Genomic DNA, 10408 nt, shown 5'->3' with positions numbered 1-10408 from the left:
CCAGCTGTAATATAATGGAGAGAAATGAGGGGCTGAGAGATATGTGATGAGAAAGAGATTCCATACAGCTGCAGAAGAACTTGAGAAGAGACAAGTGAGAGGGACCTTATCCATGTCTATAGTATCTGAGGGGAGAGCATCAAAGGGATGGAGGGATCCAGGCTCTTCTCTGTGGTGCTGTGCAACAGGACAAGAGGCAACGGGCAGAGACTGATGCTCAGAAGTTCCATCTGAACATGAGTGACAACTTTACTGTGTTTATTTATTTATTTACTGTGCAGGTGGCCGAGCACTGGAACAGCCCAGAGAGGCTGTGTTATCTCCCTCGTTGGAAATACTCCATAAGCGTCTGGATGCAATCCTGTGCAATGTGCTCTGGGACTCTGCTTGAGCACAGATGCCTCACTGTGATCCTTTCCAACCTCGCCTATTCTGTGATTCCTTTAATTCCATCTGAATTACTTGAGACAATCACAACTTCTGCTGCTCTGGCTGAAGCGTGTTTGCCCTTCCCTTGCTGTTCCTGCCGCAGGAGGAGTTTCGGCGGCAGGTCGCGGGGCAGCACGCAGCGGTGCCGCCCCACGGGAAGCTGAGGGGCGGTGCTCAGTTCCACGGCCCGCCCCGGGGCGGGCAGGCGGCTGCGCGGGCCGGGGCTTCCCGCGCGGCCATGGCGGCGCCCGCCTACCCCGCCTGGGTGACGCGCTGGGTGTCGGGGCAGTGGCGGAACAAGAAGCGGCCCCCGGCGCTCCGCCCGCCCCGGGCTCTGGCGCTGGCCGACAAGGTGGCGAACCGCCGGGAGGAGGCGACAGGTGAGCTGCTGGCGGCGAGGGGCAGGCCGGGCCCGGCAGCTGAGCCGCCGCCGTGCCCGGGAGGGGCCGTCCCGCTGACGGCGCCGTGTGCTCCGCAGGGCAGGACGGCGGGGGCCGGTGCGGGCCGCGGGGTTCGTGCGTGTCGCTTCCTCACGCTGCAGCCCTGAGTGTGCGTCGTAGCATTGCCTTTACCTTAAACATTCAGTCAGATGCTGGATGGCTGCAGCGGTTTGCTTTCTGTTAGCAACAACTTCTCTGCCCAGAGCAAAGCTGGGATCTTCAGCTGCGCATTTTCTCACCTGTATCTACCCCGTATAAACGTCTTTGGAGATGTATGCACTGTGGAGGTTGTTAGCATAAAATCCCAAACACCTGAGATTTCTGATTGCGTCTTTCCCATCTAGAGGCAACGTGCATTACGGAGATGTCAGTAATGATGGCCTGCTGGAAACAGAATGACTTCAACGACGCGCCTTGTGCCGAGGAGATCAGGATGTTCTATGACTGCGTGGCAAAGGCAGAAGTAATTAAGGCCTTTTTTATGTTCTTAAAGGCTAGTAATAGGAAAGGAGGAAGCCTCCAGTCATTTTTTGTGTGCCACTAAGAATAATCTTCTCTGAAAAATTTGATTGTGACCCATTTGAGCAACTAAGAGCAGTGAAATGGGTGAAGGATCTAGAGGCTCCTACAAGGAGGGACTGAGGTAGCTGGGGTTTGGGAGACCTAATTGCTCTTTACATTTACCTGGAAGGAGGGTGCAGCCAGGTGGGGGTCAGCCTCTTCTCTCATGCAACTGGTGATGTGACAAGAGGACATGGCCTTGAGCTGTGCCAGGGGAGATTCAGGCTAGACATCAGGAAGAGCTTTTTCACTGAAAGGGTGCAGAAGCATGGGAACAGGCTGGCCTGGGAGGTGGTGGAGTCACCATCCCTGGTGGCATTCAGGAAATGACGGACGTGTCAGTTAGTGCCATGGTCTAGCTGGCAAGGTGGCCATCAAAGGCTGGACTCAATAATCTTGGAGGTCTTTTCCAACCTGTTTCTGACTTTGAAGGCCAGACATTTTTGAAAAATATATTTCATACTGTTTGAAAATTAGGGGTTTCTGATTATATTTTATATATTAACATATAATAATACTATATAATAGGCTTGAAATAAAATAATTTTTCAAATAGACTAACGATAAGTATATATATTAAACTTGTCCTTAAACTGGTTTCATTTACATTTACATTTTCTTTCAGTAAGTGTCATAATTTAAATAGTTATTTATATCATTGTTAACTAAGAATATGCAAGGACATAATCTTCACAAGATGTCAGTCATTAATTGCATAATTTTAAGGTCATCAGCTTATGTTATTGAGTCAATTGCTATGGTAAGTGTTCCTTAAAGAAACAGCATTTTTCTGAAAGAAACATCCTCATACAATTAGTAGTAGTCTCTGGGAATGAGCATCAGCTCTGCAAATAAACAGCGGTAAATATTTTGAATTTTTTTCTCTTTCAGAAAGAGCGGAAGAATCAAAATGAAGACACCATGTCATCCAGGGGAAATTTGCCTTCAAGCAAAGTGAACAAGCTCCTGAAGAGATTTCCTCAGATCACACGTTATGTATAATGTACTTTATAAAAGGGACTGTTGCCAAGCAATTAAAGTTGGGGTCTTGGTCAAAAAAAAGGAAAGTCAATTTAAGTAATGGTTTGATGCAGGCGGTGTGTGAATCTTGACCCTACTTTTGATTCCAGAGCAAAAACCACTCATCTTGAGTATCAGCTGATTTTGTTCATGAGACTCATGGGTCTTGCAGCGTGTTGTTCAGCTTGCCTACTCAGGTCCTCACTGTTAAATAAAACCTTCTAGGCATTCGTGTAAATGCATTTCCTAACAGTGCATGACTTCTTCACATGCAAGCTTCTTGTCCAGCTCTGGAGCTGCTATCAATAAGTGTTTGAGCTCAACAAACACTGAGCCAAGTTAGAATTGCTAGTAATGATGGTAGTAATTGATGGTCTGATGGCTTGTACTCTTATGTGGATGTATACACAATCTGGTGCCTTTTGAAATTTTTAAAATTTCCACTACTGTAAAAAAAGGCTGTAAAATGTAGAAAAAATCTGCAGCAAAATACCTTGTTAATACACAATACATTGGTAAGTATCAAATATAACTTTAGTATGGAAGTTTGTGATTTTGACCCTCTGATTTGCAGGTGGGACAGGTATGGTGCCACATTAGTTTGATTATTTTGTCTGTACTGTAATAAAGCAAGACTGGTGTTTTGACTTGGGCAACTCATCTACAACAAAATGTTTCATTGTTTTTGGTAAAAAAACTAAAAGGGGGAGAGACAGTTAAACCATGTCCTGATAATTGAAATAATGTAATTATTTCAATTCAAGAATTCTTGTAATTCATTTTTAGTTTTGATGGGGGCGGGGGGTGGGTGGGCAGTTTTCAGTGCAGTACCACAAAACTACAGGCAGGTTCTTGGGACTAGTAGTGTTCTGGAGAACTAATGTTCTAACCGTTTATATTGGTAATTCTTTTGGGCGTGTTGAAGAAGCAGAATAAGAGGAGAGTCAGGCACACACATACTCTGTGATTACCCATGGGTGGCTGTAGAGTTTGCTGGAGCTGAGTTCTCTGGAGCTCCAGGCTGATACCTGTTCATCACAAAAATTTTGGTCAGGTGAAGGTTTTCAAGTTAGTGAAGCAGCATTTGCTTAGTGGTTAATTACAGTGGCTCATTAGTGGATAATCCAGGGTAGCTTATTCTTATGTTGCTATTATGGCATAATTGGGTCTTTTAGAAGACTTGGGGTCAGTAAGAACACAATATCCACATCTGAGTTTGGGAAAACACTTTGGTTCTGTGACATTCTGTATTTTCTGTCCAGAAGACACTGTGAAAAGGAATGCTACTTGCTGTTCCTTTGTTTCTGGAGGATAAAAGCTAGATTGGGAGTGAGAAACTGATTCACCTCTGTTGATGATGATTTTTTCTTCATTTTAAAACTTGGAATAAAAGTGTTCTACATCTCTTAAGATACTACCTGTGCTGAATGTACCAAATTCTTGTGTCTGCGAGAAACAGTCTTACATAAGAGGCTGTAACAGAGACACTTAATACCTTTTTCTATTTTTACTTTGAAATTTTGCACAGCGCCCACTAATCTGAACAGCTATTTTTGCATTATACTGCTTTATGATGAGCTTCACAAATTCAGTTGTTTGGGGTTTTGTCTAACCTACTATAAGCTTGAAATTACTATACTAAGGTTTTCCAGTCCTTTTATTTATTGAGAGGAAGGAAGCAATGCTTTTCAGGTGCACCCAGGTTTTACAGTGCTTCCTTTAAAAGTACTTGAGCAATTCTTCTGCTTCTGTTGTTGTAACCAAAACCCCTCCAGTTACTGATTGTCCTTGGCAATTTCAGCTGCGGGCCATTTTCCTGTATCTCACCATTAAGCTTATCCTAGGTGATGTGTTCATATTGAGGATCACTCCATTAATAGTTCATGTGTGTACCCACAGGGAACAGCACTGTTCTTTCTGAGTTGGGGTTTGTACCACCCCACAATGCTGTTGCTGGGGGCTAAGGAAAACTCTGTTCTGCTGTTCAGCGCACTGGTTAAGAACGTTGCTGTAGAGACCTGTATGTGATTGCGTGGTGAGGAAAGATTTAAACAAAAGCTGACTAGCTGTTCTACCCTCCTAAGTCGGATTTACAGGATTTAAGCAGATCTGCTGGAATTCCTTGATCTTATTCCTGTACCTTATAGCTTGACTATTATACCAGTTCTGGGTATGATTGCTGTTAACTACTCCTTTTAGGCTTTCACTGTGGAGGTAGCATTAATATTTCAGCTGGTCCTGATGAATAGTTGTTTTGCCAGTTCAAGAGAAATAGGTTGAATTCCAGAGAGACAAGGACATTTTAGAAGATGGCATTTCTTGTTCAGAAGGGTCAGTACAGAAAAATATGGCAAAATCAAGACAGGCTCTATAGGGAATCATAAACTTCCTATAATAGAACTATGCATATATCAGGGTGAGAAGGTGACTACTGTTAAATAGCAGATTTAGATATTTACAACTACTTCAAATTTGCCCATACAAGAAAGTTGAGGATGTTTTCCCTTATTTGTAGATACATTACTCATCTAAACTGCTGTAGCTATATTGGTATAATTCCCTTTTAGGTCTTCCTCTCCACCTTGGAGAGTAGTCATGAGAAGCTTTGAGAATCTGAGATCCACTTCTCTCAAGGAATGTCATTACGTGTGTGCAAAAAACTAGGGAAGTCTTGGTAAAGAGGAAGTAGTTCCAAAACACTACCTGTCAGAGAGGAGACAACTGCAAAACCCACTGTATCTTCCCAGTTCATTGTTCTTCCAGAAAGTGAATACAGGCTTGGACTTTTATTGCTTTTGGTGTACTGGTCTGTGTTTCCTTTAAAATTACTTTATTAAATCACTATATTTAGGAAAACTGCCTTGACAGGGAGGCAACTTAGAAGTTACCAAAAGAGAGATCCAGTGCAGGCTTCTGCTAGAGGTGTTAAACCCTTTGCGTCAGAGGCCTGAAACGGTGGTGTCTCATGGGGTGGAGTTCTGAATGAGCATCAACAACCTCTAGTAAGGAGCTAGTTTCTCTGAATGCTAATGGAATTTCTGTTCCTGTTTCCAGTATGTCCTTTCCTTGTGTGTTCAGTGGAGTAAGTGGTTCTAAAGTCTAACACAGTCTCATATTTTTATTTTGTGCTGCTTCTTTGTGCTGCTGCTGCCTGAGAGTTAGTGTCTGATGTAGCATCTAAGCTATTTCCATCCCCTGCTGCCCTGATCGTCTGCCTCCCTGACTATGAGGATAGAGGAGATTTGCTCCTAATTAACTGGGTGTAATTCTTGGCCAAATCCATTCCATAAACAGCTTCTTTTTACCACTTAGCAACTCCTGTAAAAGACCCAGCATGTAGGGAAATTTCCTTCCCTTTGATGGGTGACTTAGGATGAGGCAACACAAAACTGTTACATAAAGTGAATAATGGGCAAAAGTGAAAAAAAAGAGACTTTTTGTCAAGTCAGTAGATTTTTAGCAGCCTGTTCCTTGTTTTTATGCTGAAGGTGTCTTTGGAAGTGCTACTCAGCAGACTTGGCCAGAAGTGAGCTCATTTCTAAAGGTGACCTTCATGTTTCATGCTGTAGAACACCAGGAACATTGCTCCAAAATCAGAATATGAGTATAGGAAATGCCTATTAGACTGAGCTGAGAAGCAGCATAAGGAACCTGTAAAAAAAAAAAAAAAAAAATTTCTAAGACTGAACAGCTTCAAATGAACCAACTGTTTTCTTAGATTTAATAGTGTTTAAAACTTGTAGCCTTGAACCCTAATTCATATGAAGGACCAGCAAGTTCATGGCCAACAATCCCATGGGATGGGATTGTTCATGGAAGTACAATAATAATTAACCGTATGCAAAGCATCCTAGCCAATTCAGGGAAAATATAGCCCAAGGTCAAGGAGACGCTCAGTGGCAAAGTTCTCTGGTGGGAATACCCATGATGGCAAGATACAGGGCTGAAAATTGTGAGCACCCTGGAGAGGGCTGTGTCACCCGTGGGTTTTCCAGGGGAGATCTGGAAGCTGCTCAACAAAGTTTTCTGGGTCCCATTTACCTGGGTTCAAATCTGAGGAGAGCTGACCTCGGGAAGCTGCAAGCTGCTAATCGAGGAGGCAGCGGTGGGGGGGGATAAAGTCCAGATTCCTTCCAAGAAGTCTAATCTCTGGCAAATGTGCGCGCACACGCCGTTGCCTTTCCCAGCTGTTGCTGGGGGCTTTGCAATAGGACGCAGCCCCAGCTCCTTGCCGTGCTGCAGCCTCTGTGCCTTGGGAAGAGGAAGAAAAGGCAGCTGGGGAAGGAGCATTGCAGGAGAGGAGAGGAGAGGAGCGGGCGGCTGGCCGCGCCGCTGGGCAGGAGGGGCGGGGAGGCGGAGGCTGGCGCTGGGAGCAGCGCGTACCTGGAGCACGGGGGAGCCTGTGGAGAGGAGGGCACAGCGGGCTGAGGCTGTGCCCCGCCGCTTGTGCTCGCCTCCGCTCGTCTTCGAGTGTGCTAGAGAAATTCGGGGACGTGTTGTGTTCCCTTATTTCCCTCCTCTCTTCTTTCCCTTTCTGAGGAGAAGAATCAGTGAGAAGAGATGCGGAGAGGAACGGGAAAGTGAAATTCTAAGATGCTGCGAGGAACTTTGATCGCTTTCCTCACATCCCTTTCCTTGCGTAGAAATGGAAACGGCACCCCGCTCCCTCCGGTGCGGAGCGGCTAGCGTGGGAAAGCAGACCCTGGCAGCTGAATGAGAATGTGATGCATGAAGAACCTTCTGCTCACTTTGTACACGAGGGATGGAAATCTCCAAAATACTCGGGTTCCTGGTAGAGCTCTCAAGTCTGCTATCTTGTCTCAGATGTGTGGAGGTAAGAAAAGGTTGTTTTTCTATCTGCTTGCAATAAGTCATATGGCTCTTTTAATATTCTCACTGTAAGTGGATATTGTTATTACTTGAATATGTTTTCTAGAGCATTTAGGCAGTTGTCTCTGGGAAGGACTGGGGGCTTGGGGAGAGATTTGTTTCATTGTGCATATAAATTCAGAAAAAGAAATAAACCAGGAAAGCAGGATACACAAGGGCTTGCAGATGCTTTGGCTTGGGTTTCCAGTCTTTCTCAGGCACTGCAGTGACCCTGGCAGGAAAGAGCCTTTATTTCTGTTCTTTGCTGATTGTCTCTCTTGCTTGTGGACAGATGATTTATAGCTGCACAGACCTGGGACAATGCCTGCAGCATAGGCTGTTTGCACTGAATTTAATTGGTGGCGATGGTCAGTGTTGGGGTATTTTAGAAGCTGCTGCAGAAACTGGCAGCAGCTAATGTTTCATTAGAAGGGAAGCTTATTACTTGGACTGCAGTACTTTTGTTTATGGTCCAAGAAGAACTCAGTCTCTCATCTATCTCCTATTACTAGTCTGACCCATCCTTATATCACTGGCAGGCTTACATGTGTCTGCAGGTGTGCACTAAAAGCTAGGGATTGAGGGACCTGGATTGTGGTGCAGTCACAAAAGTACAGCTTAGCTCACTTTCTACTCTCTGCAAAGAGCTTTGAGATCCTTCAGTGTTGTTGGTCCAGAAACCCTTATGTGGGCTTGCAACAGCTGTTATGTGCAGATAGATTATTTTTTTTGCCTGAAAAGGGTTTATCTGTGCATCCTTTTGTGCATATAAACCTGAGATCTGATCTGTTACTACTGATCCATGTCAGGAATTCATGTTCCATATCCCATTCTGACTTCTGGGAGGTGATGCTAGAGCTTGGCCGTTGTTGTCAGCACCTTCTGGATCATGTTCATAAGCTTTATTTGAAATTTTTATCTGACATGAATAAGTGTTGTTCTTGTCAGGTTTCTGTGGGAATTACCTCTACTCATTCCAGAAGTGGATTTGGTTTAATTCCAAATTTAACTTCTCCTATTTTCCAGGAAGAGGTGAAGCTGAGAGAGGCAAAATTACTGCATTTTGAAGAAAACCACAACCATTACCAATAGCTACTATCCTTTAGCTGCACATCTCTGCTCTGTGAATTACAACTATTTCTTCATATAAAAGTATTAGGAATGTTCATTTACAATGTTTAAAAACTAATTAAATTACAAGGAGCTAGCATAAGCATGTACAGTTTCTTCTTTTCACTCTGAGTCTGTGAAGGTCTTGCACACCATGTAGTGATGTTGAGTGGAGATCTCTATCTCTCAGCCTATAGTCACATTACAACCACAAAAAAAAAAACACCTGCCTATAAGAGGAAATACAATTTTCGGGCCAGACAGGATGCTAGAATTCTGAGGACTTTGTTTCATATTTTTTGGTCTTAGCTATTTAACCCCATTGAGATAATAACACCATAGGCCATATCATATTTTCAAGTATTAAAAACAACATCCTCAAAAGGCCTTGAATTTTCTTCCTTGGGTGTTTGCCACTTTATATGTGGATGTTTATTACCATTTTAACAGGTATTCTGGGGGCATCATCATGTCACTCAAGTAGATAAATATCTGCTACTATAGCTGTAGATTACTTGCCCTATAAACAGTGAGAGAATGAGTAGTTATTATTTTTCTTACTGAAAATAATGATTTTCATCTAGATTTCCTTTCCATAGGCATATCACTCAGACTTCAAAATCTTTTGGAAAAAAAACAAGCAGAGTTCAGTAATGTAGTGCTTAGATCAAGGGCAAATCTCTGCAGACCAGTAATTATTCGTTTTGTTGTTAGTGGACAGAGCTATGGTTGTATTTGAAGAGGAGCAATGGGGAGACCAGGGAAGAGGCTGGTTACTAGGGTGTGTTTGCCTAAAGCTGAGCTGCTTTTAGGACATGCCCATGTTTATTTCATTGGATAATCATCTCTCTGCTTTTGCTCTGTTTCTTTTCCCAGGCTTTCCTGGGATCCAAGCCCAACCAAAACCATTTGCACAGTGCAGGTAAGAACAAGAAGTTATTAATTCAGTCATTGGGCAGACTCTTTCCTCCAGTGGTGATCTGAGACCATAGGCATGACTGCTACCTGGCCTTCTTCCTTTCTTTCATCACTTCTTCAATCTTTTCTCTTGTCCCAGTGCCTGTTTATCTCGTTCATGGCCACTTCTGTTCCTTCATGTTGAATGCTCTTGCAGCTCCCTGCTCCTCCCACATGTTCTTTTCTTTAATCTCTTTCTTTGCCTTGGTCTTTTTTGCATGCTTACCTTTCCTCTGCTCTAATAACTAATGAATTCTCAGATACCCTCTCTGAGGGTCCCAGTTGATGCCACACATATGATTTGTTTTCCAAATGCTTGGAACTGACTTCCAACTGATTCTCATTTTTGTACCTTGCATTTGACCTTGCTGTCACTTACCCCCTCTGGGCCTGGCAGTGGCTAGAAGGCAAATGACATGATGCAAAGTTACCTTGTACCCTTGCTCTTTGCCCCCGGTGCAGAAGGGTTTTCTGAAAGTGTTGGCTTCTTTCCATTTACTTTGTGAATAGAGCTGTAAATATCCCTTTCTCAGTCTACTCTTCTCATGTTATGGACTCTATAAAGGCCACAAAACCTGGGTGGGTTTTTCCTACTTTGTTATTTCAGTGCCATGAATTGAGAGTTTTCTCCTTTGTTGAGGACCATAATAAATTAATTAATTATTGGGTATTTTTACACTGGATATTTCACATGGGAACTGAAATGTTGGCACTTGCACTTCCTGCAAAATATATTCCCTTTCCCTTCCAATATATTAACCAGGTTCAGAGAAGCCAGGTGATCTGCTTATGTGTATAGGGAACATACATGCTATGAGATACAGTACCATTTCCCACCTTCCTGCTTTGTACAGTTCTGCTCCAAAGTGAGTACATGTATTGTATGTACAGTAATGGGAACCAGTTCAAATGATCATGTTTGGGCCCTAAGTTAACACTCTTCAAAGGTCCATCTGGGCAGTTCATTGCTTCAGATCAATTTGTGATTTAGACAGTGAGTATTACGAATATTCTTTGAGCAG

The 10408-nt window shown here is 43.4% G+C and overlaps 2 protein-coding genes across 2 annotated transcripts in view; both read left to right on the top strand.

Moving 5' to 3' along the window:
- The first annotated feature begins 649 nt into the window (after positions 1-649).
- CHCHD1 (coiled-coil-helix-coiled-coil-helix domain containing 1) lies at positions 650-3856 on the top strand. The gene is given in 3 exon segments (NM_001245422.2): positions 650-809; positions 1214-1332; positions 2322-3856. Coding segments are annotated over 3 exon segments (372 nt in total). The 5' UTR covers positions 650-667; the 3' UTR covers positions 2433-3856.
- A 690-nt stretch (positions 3857-4546) lies between these two features.
- Positions 4547-10408, top strand: part of LOC100229828 (neurotrypsin-like) — a 21747-nt gene continuing 15885 nt past the window's right edge. The window contains exons 1-2 of the mRNA XM_030276808.4: positions 4547-7284; positions 9306-9351. Coding sequence (XP_030132668.4) covers positions 7213-7284; positions 9306-9351 — 118 coding nt within the window. The 5' untranslated portion in view covers positions 4547-7212. The remainder of the gene's footprint in view (positions 7285-9305; positions 9352-10408) is intronic.

This window comes from Taeniopygia guttata, chromosome 6 (assembly GCF_048771995.1).
Source record: "Taeniopygia guttata chromosome 6, bTaeGut7.mat, whole genome shotgun sequence".
Classification (NCBI taxonomy): Eukaryota; Metazoa; Chordata; class Aves; order Passeriformes; family Estrildidae; genus Taeniopygia; species Taeniopygia guttata.
The sequence above is the reverse complement of the archived record's forward strand: the minus strand, read 5'-3'. Positions and strand labels throughout refer to the sequence as shown.